At 40.4% G+C, this 12,713-nt stretch overlaps 2 protein-coding genes across 7 annotated transcripts in view; one reads left to right on the forward strand and one right to left on the reverse strand.

Annotated features, from left to right (window-relative positions):
* Positions 1–12,713, forward strand: part of CMSS1 (cms1 ribosomal small subunit homolog) — a 270,320-nt gene that overhangs the window by 111,170 nt on the left and 146,437 nt on the right. The window lies entirely within an intron of this gene.
* Positions 1–12,713, reverse strand: part of FILIP1L (filamin A interacting protein 1 like) — a 239,951-nt gene that overhangs the window by 108,370 nt on the left and 118,868 nt on the right. For all 5 annotated transcript variants that reach the window (XR_008596648.1, XM_054973297.1, XM_054973295.1 and 2 more), the window contains 2 exons: positions 6,684–6,963; positions 4,158–4,331 (listed from right to left, as the gene is read on the reverse strand). Coding sequence is in view for 4 of the 5 variants with exons in the window: in XM_054973297.1 (XP_054829272.1) it covers positions 4,158–4,331; positions 6,684–6,953 (444 nt within the window). In the remaining variant the exon portion in view is untranslated. The remainder of the gene's footprint in view (positions 1–4,157; positions 4,332–6,683; positions 6,964–12,713) is intronic.

Here is a 12,713-nt window from a genome sequence, read left to right on the forward strand (position 1 = left end):
CTTGTGGACAGAGTGAATTAGTCTTTATAAAATGATTGCTTAAAGCTGTGTTGCAAAGTGGAAACGGGCTAGGCATTCAAGTGAGGTTCTTAACAATTAAAATCCCAGGCTGTCTGCTTCTTTTAATATGTATTTATGCTCTTAGAAATAAGTACTTGTCCCAGGCTTAAAACTGGAACCAAGACACACATAAAATAAGTTTGGTAATTCTCATCTGGCATAGCTGTCTGACTGTTGGCAGCATCTTAGATGCTGCTCTGGAGAAGCCAGCAATTAGAATACTAGTAATGGTAGGGGCCCAGCATGAGGTAGGTTGCCAGAGTAGTTTGGGGAAGTCCACAAAGCCTTTTTCCCACACACTGGTGCTAGTTGGCCGTTGCTTTTCATAAATATTTAACCTCATCAACAAAATACATCTACTTTATTATTTTAATGGCTCTTGGAAATGTTCTGTGTAGCTTTTATCTGCCTTGGTTCCAGAACTTCATTGAGTACTAGAGATCTGTACCATTTTGACTATTCTCAGAATGTTTACCTCTGCCTTTGATACTGCCAAAGCCTAATGGTGTTACAAACGCTTTTACTGCCATGTATTGCTAAAAAGAAAATATTTGTATAATATATGCAAGATAGAAGCCTAAATTATGTTTTGGAAATTTTGTGGCAAGACAGAAGTGTGCCTGAGATTATTTCCATTCACGCTCAAAGTTTCAATGACATAATAGAGTGTATTTTAGAAAATAAGTTAACCTCTGCATCTGAACTTCACCTGATTTAGATCATTAACTAGAATTCTAAGGTTTCAAACTCCAGGAACAGGTCTGACCTTTTTGCCCAGGATTGGTTTGTGTGTATATGAAAAGAACAAGTTATTGTTGATATATTTCTTTCAGAAATCTGGAAATGCTTGAAGGCAGAATTCTATTTATGAGAATGTTTTATAGTGAGAAGTAATGAGCTGCGTACCAAACGTGTGTGTATTAGCACGGAGACAGAAGCATTTGGAAGTGCAAATTAACACTGGTTTAACTCTTATTACTGCTCATCTTTGGGGGGGGGGATCCTAAGCAGATCTACTCAAAAGTAAGTCCTATATTATTTAATGAGGCTTACTTCCAGGAACATGTCCCTAGGACTGCAACCTTAATTGTCTAAAGTGCTTTACCAAACCTCCTGTCTCATTCATTGCCACAGTAATGCCATTCAGTAGATTTTTATAAATTTTTAGGTTACAATATGGTTACACAGTCATCGTTTTAGAGCACAAGTTTGTGTTTGCCTTACTTGTGCCTAATACTGAAGTATTCTACTGATAGGACAGAGTCAAAGTCAGTGGAGCATGTGTTATTTTTTATTTATTTTTGTTATATTCAGAGAGCCAATGTGGTGTAGTGACGCAAGTTATGGACTAGGATGTGGGAGACACAGGTTCAGTTCCCCAGTGTGTGCTATGGAAGCTCACTCAGTTTCTTTGGGCCAGTCACAAACTCTCAGCCTAACCTACCTCACAGGATTTGCAGTGACTACTAGTGAGTAGGAAAAAAATGGAGAGGAGAAAAATGATGTTAAGCCACTTTGGGTCCCTACTGGGGACAAAGGCGGGGTATAAATGAAGAAACAGAAATTATGTGTTACTTTGTCAGCACTGAGATAGGAAACAAAAACATAGTTGGAACTCTTCATGGACACAAAACTTGGAGTTCCTCATGCCTAGGATAATGTGAATTAATTCCCCTCCCCCAGTCTAAAACTGCATAATTAAAGATCATCTCAGGCTTTTAATAAATAAATATAAATTGAGATGCAGCTCTGTCACCACTAGGTAATAATATTGTTTGACACTAAGCTGAATAGCTCCCCTAGCACAAGAAATTCAATAACACTGTGATTTTTCTGCAGTCCTGCAACTGAGTTCTGTTCTTCTACAAAGCACCTGTGGAACAGTAATATTTTTCATGTAAATAGGTTTGTATGTATTAATGTGGGGGTTGGCTATTGGTTACTGTGGGTTTAAATGCAGGACTTTGGAAAGAAGGAGGGAGGCTGGATGGGAGAATGGAGTGTGCTGTGATTGGACTGTAGCTATAACCTAGGGGGGAAGTGAACGGCAGTTTTTAGTCAATGTGCTGAGAGAAAATATTCTAGCTAGGTCAGACAAACTGTGTGGAAGTCTGAAAAGGGTCTCATTCTGTGAAATTCAGTGAATCTGTATGGAGAAATTCTGTCTAAGTCAACCAAGCTGTGCGTGAGCCTGTGTTCAGTCTGTGTAGATCTGTCTAGGTCAGGCAAGCTGTGTAGAAAGGCTTGAGTGAATCTGTGGCTGTGTAGATGAGAGGAGTGTTTATCCTGTTTGTGAACAGCTGTATGGAATAGCTGTATGGATCCAGTCTTTGTGACTGTGTCTGTGAATATATAACTGTTTTCGAAACCACCAAGCTTAGGAACTATTCTGAAACTATTCTTTAAAACTATTCTGAAATGCTTATCAGTACTCAGCAATCATCATGCTTATGTACTTATAAATGAATTCTACTTTGGTTAAGCAATAAAGGATTCCTTTTTTACCCCACAGCCATCCTCACATGCTGAATATTACCATCTATAACAAACCTCCTTATGATACCGGTTAAATAGAGGAGATCTAAGGCAAAAGCCTTTGGTGGCAGCAAAAACCTTTTGGGAATCAGCAATATACTAGGACACACACTGGGGTAATATGCCACAGGTGGTAATAGCAGTGGAGTCAAACCCCCAAAGGAGAGTATTTTCAAGGTATACGCTTGGGTAAAGTAGAGAGCACCTGAAGCTTTGTTTGTGTGGAGAAAAAAACTGTTGTTGGTTGTGACCAAAGCCATCCTGAGATAAAAGTTTAAGGTAACATAAGCAGGAGCTGAATTAAAGATCCAAGGCAGGTTTAAAAAAAATCCTTACAGGAAACTTTCAGAGCTGTTGCCTCTCCTCAAGTAGAAAGGCTTGTTCTCGATGCCCATGCCTTGAGGAGCAGGTCAAGTGCTTTCCTGCTCAATGTCCTTCTGACACCATGAAAGATGCATCACTGGGAATGTTTTGGAGAAGGCTTCATCTCTGAACTTTCTTGCTTTATTTGCACAGCAAATAAATAGGTTCAGTCATCAGCAAATAGATAGGTTCAGTCATCACTTACTGCTTCTGCTTCCGCTCCCCTACTTCTCTTCATTATGTATAGAAATAAAGGACTAAACTGGAAGGTTCATGCTTTTCCAGTGAGCATGAATCCTGGGTATTCAAACATCTTTCTCTTGGTGTTTCCAGAAGATGCCTAAGTCCACATTCAAATAAAAGATACTTCGCCTAGTTCAGTTTTTCTTTCTGTGTAGGGTGAGAGAAGAGTGGGGAGGAATTATGTGCGCCTCAGGTCATATTCTGCTTCACACAGAAGTGAAAGGAAGGTGGAAGTAACATTCAAAGAGATTCACCCTTGTCATGTACAGGCCTTCTTGTTTATCATAGGAGCTCTACATTCCACACTCCTCTGTGTACTAGAGGTAACATGTCACTTGTTTATCCCGGAATGAAACAGGCAAGTCAAGAGTCTTTTATTTTGCTAGGGACTCTTGACTGTCTGTCAACTCACTTTACCCTATGAAGTCATTCCTTGAGTCTACTTGCAATATTTGAAATGAAGCAAGATATCAATTGTTTAAAAATAGTTTATTTTTGTGAACAGGACCAAAACCTGATGATAGTTATATGGAAAGATATTCTGCACTGCAGTTATTTGGTCCAGCATGACCCCTGAAATCATTGCGCACAAAAAATTAAGGTTAGGGTGATTGGGTAGCCAAGTTGTGAGAGAGTGGTATGGCTGGTGGGAAGAATAAGGTTAAAACAACGTGTGATAGTTTCATTGTAGGCTTTTAAATGCATAAAGTGCTTGGATTTTCCAGCAATTGACTACTAGGCTTGAATTTCTCTGGAGCTAAAGGATGTTATCAAAGAGTTTGTCAGTTTTGTAGTGGAGATTAAAAAGCTGTGAACTTACTGTTTGTGGCATTCCACAAACAACGTTTTACATTGCTGGCACTTGGCCTTTTCCAGTTAAACCAATGAGGCTAATTCTTCCAATCCCTTAGTGTGTAAGGTTAATTCTTTCATGTATACATTTGCATTTTACATACCTCTCCCATGGGTTTTTCATAGATATCCTCCTGCCATAGTGTCGTCTTGGCCTGTATAGCATCTCGTTGAAGTGCCTCAAGGACCTTTTTTGGAGTAACAAAGCCATATTGTGCTTCGAGTAAAGCTAGGTTAATTTTTTCAGCCTTCAGAACTCCTATGACTTCATCTTGAGCCTGCAGAAATAGATTACTCCAGTGAGTTTTGTTCAAACCATCTGCTCATTGAATTTAAGTCTTGTGTTTAACATGTTTCTTAAGGGCAGCTCTTTGTATGTGATTGACCTTTTACTCTTAACCAGTAGTTGTTTTATACTCACGTAGCAAATGCTGTGAATGATTGGGAAAAGAATATCTTGCCCTAAAATAAATGTAATGTCTGATGGTTTGTTTCTTCGCCCCTCATCTTAGACCCCTTCATACTTTGTTCCTCCTTCCACCCCTTCAGTTCCATGTCATCCCAAAGAGTGGCAGTAAGTGGAATCATGGCTATAGATGACTGCACCAGCACCAGTTTCTCCCTACATAAACGTACCTATTTTTATCCACTTGTGTATGCGTCCAGGGGATATGTTATGTATGCTTTTGGGTGGAGTATTGAACAAGTTTGGTAAGGAAAAAAATCTAAAAGGTATTGGTCGTTTTTAGATTTTCAAGTCATTCATACCTCCTGTGGGAAGTTTAGGAGCAAGAGTACAAAGTCACCCTTTGTTGTTTTAAATCAAGCCAGAAGCTGTCTGCTACTATTGTTACATATACATGTTTGTGTACTGAAGCCAGTGAGGTACCCAGTGCAGAGGATGTGACCTTCCGTAACATGCATTCCAATAGCATGCAATAATGGCAGCTCTGTAAAACAAGATTAATTGGCCTGAAAGTTGGCAGAGTGACTCGTGTGTGTTTGTGATTACCTATACAATGCATACTCCCTGCACGTGGCCAGGATTTTTCAACAATCATTAACGATGTTAAAGACATTGGGTTTCAGGTGCGCAGTTTGGATCTTTCAAGGCCTTAGAAGAATCAGGCTGTTTAGTAGAGGCTCATTTTGGAAATCTAAAAATAAGGGTTCAGTTCTTGTAACTTTTATATGTTCTCAGGCAAGCAAATGGACGCACCATTCCAGCCAAAGCCAGGATTTTTAAATCCCACAGATAGTAATGAAATTGCAATTATTGTTAAATAGTTAGCAGATCAGTAAATTGGAAATATACCTGCTTGCACTAGTGGAGAACTGTGCTTTATGATGGCACAGGTTAAACTTCTTACATATTACAACAATTTTACTTTTCTGCATGGTTACTGAATTAGATGAGAAATAGTTATCTGACATTGTCAAGAAGAATAAGCAGAGCCTGGTGGATCAGACCACTTGTCCATCTAGTTCATCATCTGTTTCATGTAGTAGCTTACCAGTTACCTTTCCCTTATGCATCCTCATAGCACTAGTATTCAGAGGTTTGCCACCTCTGTGTATCAAAGTTCTCTTTATCACCATGACTGGTGTCCACTAATGGACCGATCCTCCATGAATCTAATTTCTTCATAAAGCCACCTATACTTATGGACATCACTATGTCCACTGGCAGTGAGTTACACAATTTAATTACTTGCTGAGTAAAAAAGCATTTCCTTTTGTTTGTCCTGTACCTATTTTCCGTTAACTTCATTGGGTGCCCCTGAATTCTAGTATTATGGGAGAGGGAGAAAAAGTCCTCTGTATCTGCTTTCTCTGCCCCATGTCTAACTTTATAAATCTCTACCATATCATATATTAACTACCTAAAATAAAATGAAAGCTGCTTCCAATGGTTTTTTTAATTTCTTCTATTTAGATTTGTCTGCTTTAAAAAGTGTTGGTATTTGGACTAATAGAAAAGCTAGATGAGAAAATTGTATGAATCTGAAGAACAATGAGGCTTAAGGAACAGCTGAGGTTAGTTTTGCAACCATTAGCAACAGATTCTGGGGCTGGTGTGTGTGTGTGCCATGCCATTTTTATTCACTGAAACTTAAGCAGTCCAAAACTGCAAACAATTTGAAGCTGCCATTATTTTAAAAAAATTAAACCATCCTCAGTTTTTCATTGTTTTTTCCAAGCTCCCCGAAGGCTCTACAAATTTCACCTTCCTTTTGAGGAGGCAAAGATGAAATTAACAAACCCTCTGAGGAGAGATCTCCACCAGCTTGTCTGCTCTGTCTTTTTAAACTATGCTTCCCAGCTAACATTGCATCTCCCTACACTTGAGTGTCCCCCTGTAAGATGTCTTGTGTAGAGAGACTCTTAATCTCTTTACGTTGGAGAATTATGATTGGATTTTCAAAAGCAAGGGTTGCAACATCAGGAATCTGATTGTGGAGTTCCAATATAATGTGAAGTTTGGCCCTAAGCCAACACATTACTGTAGTTAGGTTTCTTTAGACACAGTCTAACTTATTTTTCACACGTAGATTAATATTTCCTTGTTTCTTTTATTTTCACCTTTGTGGCAACATCAGCTATGATTATCATTATAGAAATATACTCACCTGTAATTCACCCTCCAGCACACTCAAAAGAAATAAAAGGTCATCTCGAGAAAGGTCTTCTCCCTTTTTGGAATAGTTTCTCTGCTTCTTGGGTAATTTGGGGCTTCTTAGAATAGTGCCTGGTTCTGCTGTATAGTCTTTTCCTGTTTGCTTCCTCTTCATTTTTACTCTTCCAGTGCAAGGAATATCTTCCACTTGGGTGTCGTTTAGCATTTTTTTACAGCGTTTTGTCTTGGAATAGCTTTCTGTACTGTTACTTGTGGAATGCATTTCCAAATACCTGGTGAGGGAAGATGAAAAATCAACAGTCAAAACAGCAACCTTGCAGGTTACTGTGAGGCTGAATGTGCCTCGGGTCTGGTGCCTCGCAGGCTGACCCAAGACAGATACAGCTGTACCACCAGTAAGGAGCAGCCAGCAGCCCTTTGGGAAATTGCTGAAGTGCAACTCCTGTGCTGTCCATGGCTGCTTGTACTGTCAGGCCACTTAACTGAGACTATATTAAAAGGAGTGGGAATTAATTTCATCATAAATCTTTTAACATATTCTAGCAACTGTTTGTGCCCATTGGTTGTTGTATCCTGTAAGTTCCTTATTTTCTAAGCAATAGATTGGATCCAAAGTTCATGAGTGGAAAGAAATTAGCTGCCAGCTCCATTTCACATACAGTTGTGCTCAAGTTCACAATACAGGCCTAGCTCTGGGAATCAGCATCCTAAGGTAGTTTCCAGAGCCCCCTGCTCCAGGAGGGCCCATTGCTCCTTCTGACCGAATACTTCTACATGGCCCACTCAGTCCATAGGCAGATGTCTCTTCCTCTCTCTTTTTAAGAAGCAGAATAACATCAAAGACTTAGAGGATTTTCCCACACCAGTTTCACCACTTCCTTGCTGCTGTTCTTCCTTTTCCCCATCAGCCGTGGTGAAAGACTATCCAGTTGACATCAACTGCTGCTCCTTGCCCCTGGCCTTGCTGCTAAGAGAATTAATGAACCATGGCAGCATCCATTAGGGACCATATCACTCAAGTCTTATACCAGCTACACTGGTTCCCAATTTGCTTTTGGGCACAGTTCAGGGTACCTTTAAAGCCCTATACAGCTTGAGGCCAGTAAACCCAAGCACTCCAGTCATGTTCAAAGGCTCTTCTTCAGTTGTGCCCCCACCATCTGAGGCTAGAAGGGTGGCAACCCAAGAAAGGGGGCCTTATTAGTCATGAGACCTGAAACTTTGGAACTCCCTCCCCAGGGAGATTTGTCTCCCTCTGTTGTTGTCATCTTTCAGTGGGTGAAGATATTTTTGTTTTGATTGGCATTCCTTCACTAGCTTGTATTAGTCCTCCTCCCTGTTTGTTTGTTTATTGGTGTTTATATTTTTATTTAATTGTTTTAAATATTTTCATATATTTATATTTTAATGCCTTTTAATGTTTGAAATGTTTTAATATTTGCCCCTTTGGACTCTGAACTGGATGGAAATGCAGTGTAGAAATGTTTTTGAATAAGGCATTAGCAAGTGAGTGTGTGGCAAGGAACAGCTACCTGACCTGGACACTACTGTCTAGAATGATAGATCAGCTTGGCTGCACTTCTGATATTTGCCACTGTCAGCTGCTCTCACAGGATATTGCCACACAGGCCCTTGTAGTGGCCACTGAGGTGATCCCTCCCACCTCCTATTGAGGTGGATAAGAAAGGAGTGCAATGTAATTCTTTCATACACCTTTTAAGTCTTGCCAGAGTTGGCAGGGCTAAAAAGAGTGAGAAGGAATTGCATTCCATTGCCTTCACTGGCAACTCTCCCCCTGGAAATTAGTGCAGAAGCAGCTATGATGTCATAGTGGCCTCTGGACCGCTCTCCCGTTTCCCATGGGAGGAGCACATGGGAAAGCAGTGGGATACAAATCTGTTGTGAACTTTCTAGCTCTACTGTGACGGGCCTTTTCTTCCAACTGAATGAACCCACGCAGCCTCCTATAATTTTGGGGGGACTATGTTTATTTTGAAATGTAAATCTTCCTCTCAGTTGCTAGATGTTTCTATGGTAGCAAGTGTAAAGGCTTTGGGTTCTCCACCATAAGGTAAGTTTTATGGTAAGAAAGATCACTGAAGCAGGAGGTTTATAAAAATAACAAAAAAGATGTATTTATGTACAGGTTGTTTTTAAAGAACAGATCAGCAGCCCATGTCTCCCAATGTTCAAAAGAGAGAGTTGGGTGAGGCACATAAAATTAAGCTAGTTACGGCTTAGATGGTGATTTTAATTCCCTTTAAAGCTTTCAAGTACAAGTTTTCACTGATTAACTCCCAGAGTATAACCTTTCACACATGCCCACACCAGCCTACCCTTTCCCAAGAGTCAGAGAAAAGGATACGAAGTCTGCTCATCTCCAGAGACAGTTCTCCCAACTCTGTCCTCGCCCAGAGGTAGAGATAAACCACTCTACCACAATTCCAGGCAGAGTTATACACAGTAGTGACTGCTTTCTCCCTGAGGCAGTCCTAAAGTGAAATACTGCGGTGCCTCCCATCAACATCTAACCCCCACCCCAAAGGTGATTGGATGCTGAGGCAGCATTTCTGAAGATTCAAGGATGAAACAACTGAGTGGCTGTTTTATCTTTCAGGGGTAGGACAGCCTCTTATTGGAAATTCACTGATACAACAGAACACAAAACTGTCACGAGCTTTTAGCCCTACCAGCGCCTCATACTGTCTGTTCAAAATGTCTCTGTGCAAATCGTAAAGGTCCTGGATCTCCTCCAGGCAACCCTAGGGTTGCCTTGGGGGCAGTGCTTGGGGAAGGCAGAATTTGAGCAGAGGAGGGAGCTCAGTGGTGATGTGTGTTGCCATAGGATTCACTGTGTTCAGAATGTCTCAACTAGGGTTGTCATCTCCAGGTTGGGAGATTTGGTGGTAGAACCTGGGGAGGGCAGGGTTTGGGGGAAAGGAAGGACTTCAGCAGGGTGTAATGCCTTAGATTCTACCCTCCAGAGCAGTCGTTTTCTCCAGGGGAACTGATCTGTCATCTGGGAGATCTTCAGGCCCCACCTGGAGATTGGCAACCCTAGCTGCAACACACTTTCCAGTGATAATGTCTGGTTTTTAAGATGTTTGGGAAACAAAAAATACATTTCTTTAAATTAGTTGATAAAATTTAATTTGGTAGAGGAAAAGAACAAAATAGAAAGCAGCATAGCTCCATGGAACAGGATCTAAGTATGTGAGCATGAAAGGGTCAGGATTTTGTGTACTGCTTTGTCTCTGTCTCCCTTTTGAAGTTTACTTTACTGGAATTACAGAATGAAGATTATAAGGTGTGTATTATTTTATGTATAAATGGAGGTCTGTGAAGAAAAAGATATTTTCAAAATGGGGATCTGAAGTCTTCTAAATTAGTCTCAGAATATTCCCAGCAATATTTCCTTACAGAATATTTCAGAAAGCTAGGATGACAGCCATCTCTCGTATTACTTTAACCATAAAACATGTATGGAATGTAGGTTTGGGAAAAAGTTTTTCCTATATGCATATACAGTTTAAAACATCTGGATTAAGGAGTTAGGATGTAGCCTGAATTAAATATGATGCAATTATGTTATTCCATCACTGGCAGGTGGTTAGTAATAGCAGGGTATATACTATAACTGCCTAGCATGCTGGATGAACGCACACAAGATATTACATTGCACACTGAAAGAATAAACTTTTCTTCTTAACCTGTCGGCTGATTTTGGTTTGGGGGGACAACTGCATCTTTCCCATAAGTCAATTATTTGCCAGCAGAAAGCTTCAAGGAAACCCAGTTGTTTCTTCTTTGCAAGCAAATCAGTGAAATCTCGCAAAAAAAGTATATAACCCTCCCTCATAGCATTTCTGCCTTGGTCCTCCAACCAGACTGTAGCCACCCACCCATAACTGGGAAAACATCATCAAGCACGCTTGACAATCAGACAAGATTTTATCTCAGCTCATGTGTGCATGGCACAGTTTTCTGTAATGTCACTTGTTTGACTGCCACTATGTTCCTTGAAGGTTAGAAAAGGCATCATTTTCAGTTTACTATGAGGGCTAATGTGTGTAGTACCTGAGGGCTAATGTGTGTAGTTCTTTTTTAATGAAGTCATTGGTTTGGGATATTGAGAGGCGCATATTCTCTGTGTGTGAATCACATCAGTTTTTCTCATAACCTTTTATGAGGTATCCCTGAAGAACCTCCAAACTGTTTGTTAAACTACCTCAAATTACAAAAATAGCATAAGTAAAAAATGCATTTTCCCCTGTTGAAAATCTTGGGTGTTGGCATGCAGTTTTCCTTTTTAAAACTCTCACCTTAAATTGCATTTTGATGTCAGGGAAGTTTAAATTGCTGTTTGGTGTTTCTCAAAGCATAACTAGAAAAAAAGCAGATGCATATGTAGAATTATTTATCATCCCTGGTTTCTAGATAAAACTCTGAAGTTTCTAATTTGCAATTATGTTATTAACATCCTGCAATTCCCACTTAGGAGTTTAATGAATGGAAAAGGTTTCCATCTAAGTTGCCTACATTAGGGTATTCCATCAAGTGAAGGCAGTGCTGTGTTCTTGTGGGCTTTCTGGTGTAAAGGCGTATCTTTGAAACAAATCTTGATCACAGTTCCAACTTGAAGATGGTTGACAAAAGTTCTATATAGCTTCTATTAGGTACATATAACATTTGTTGTATTATTTCTAGGATAATATAGGTTCTTCCGCATGTCTTATGTTCAAGTTATACATCACATGTGATCCAGGAAGTTTCTACAGTAATCCACATGTTTGTGTGTGTGTTATGTGCTGTCAAGAAAGATCTACAAAACATCCTATCATTAACAGACTTGCTCAGATCCTGCAAATTGGAGGACATGACTTCTTTTATTGAGTCACACCATATTGTTTTAGGTCTTCCTCTTTTCCTACCACTTTCTACTTTTCCTAGCATTATTGTCTTTTCCAGTGAGTCTTGTCTTCTCATGATGTGACCAAGGTCCATTCCGCACGGCACACTTTTACCTGGTGATGCTGAGAATTCACACTGATCAGTGTTAAAACGGCTTGGGGTCCCATCATTCTGCACTGCTCGACTTCAAGGCTATTTGATGTCTGCTGACAAGATGTGTCTGTTTGGAGCCACATTTTGAGGGGGCTGGAACTGACATCATTTTTAAAAACTTTTTTTTTTGCTTGCATGGTAACATTGCAATGTTGGAACCCATCCTCCCCATCACTGTATTTGCTGACTGGGTTGTCCTGTGCCCACTGGAGAAGCAATTGGTGGCAGAGTTTGGGGGGAAACATGTACTTTTTGTGCTCGTTCCACTCTCATTTATTTTTTTTTTTAAAGCCAAGCGAGGAAGGGGTTAAAATACTGTTGCTTCGTTCCCTCCCTCAAATGGCTGTGCAAAACACTTGTTTTTTTCCCTCTTTGGCATTAGGAGATGCCTGAAACAACCAAGAGGGAGGGAGGGAAAAGCAGCCATTTAACCCTTTCCTGGCTTTTATAGCCCGCAGGGAATAAGCAGTAACCTTAGGACTTGTTCCTGCTATTTGAAAAAAAAAATCAGTGTGTGCATACCCAGGAGGAAAGAAGCAAATGGAGAATAATAATAATAAAAAAAACCATTTGATTTATATACTGCCCTTCAGAACAACTTAACGCCCACTCAGAGTGATTTACAAAGTATGCTATTATTATTCCCACAACAAACACCCTGTGAGGTGGGTGGGGCTGAGCTCCTAGAAGCTGTGACTGACCTAAGGTCACCCAGCTGACTTCAAGTGGAGGAGTGGGGAATCAAACCCGGTTCTCCAAATTAGAGTGCTGCGCTCTTAACCACTACACCAAACTGGCCTTATGACCCTTACCTTGCTTTACTGGTAAAAATGGTGGAAAAGGAGTTCAGAGAGCTGAGGAGGGTGGGAGTGGTTACTGGTGGACAGACCAATCAGCTCCTGGGGAAAGGAAGAGGGGGGGTATGAGAAGCAGAATGGGAGTTTTTGATTCTGCATGG

The sequence above is a fragment of the Eublepharis macularius genome, chromosome 3 (genome assembly GCF_028583425.1).
Source record: "Eublepharis macularius isolate TG4126 chromosome 3, MPM_Emac_v1.0, whole genome shotgun sequence".
NCBI classification, from domain to species: Eukaryota; Metazoa; Chordata; class Lepidosauria; order Squamata; family Eublepharidae; genus Eublepharis; species Eublepharis macularius.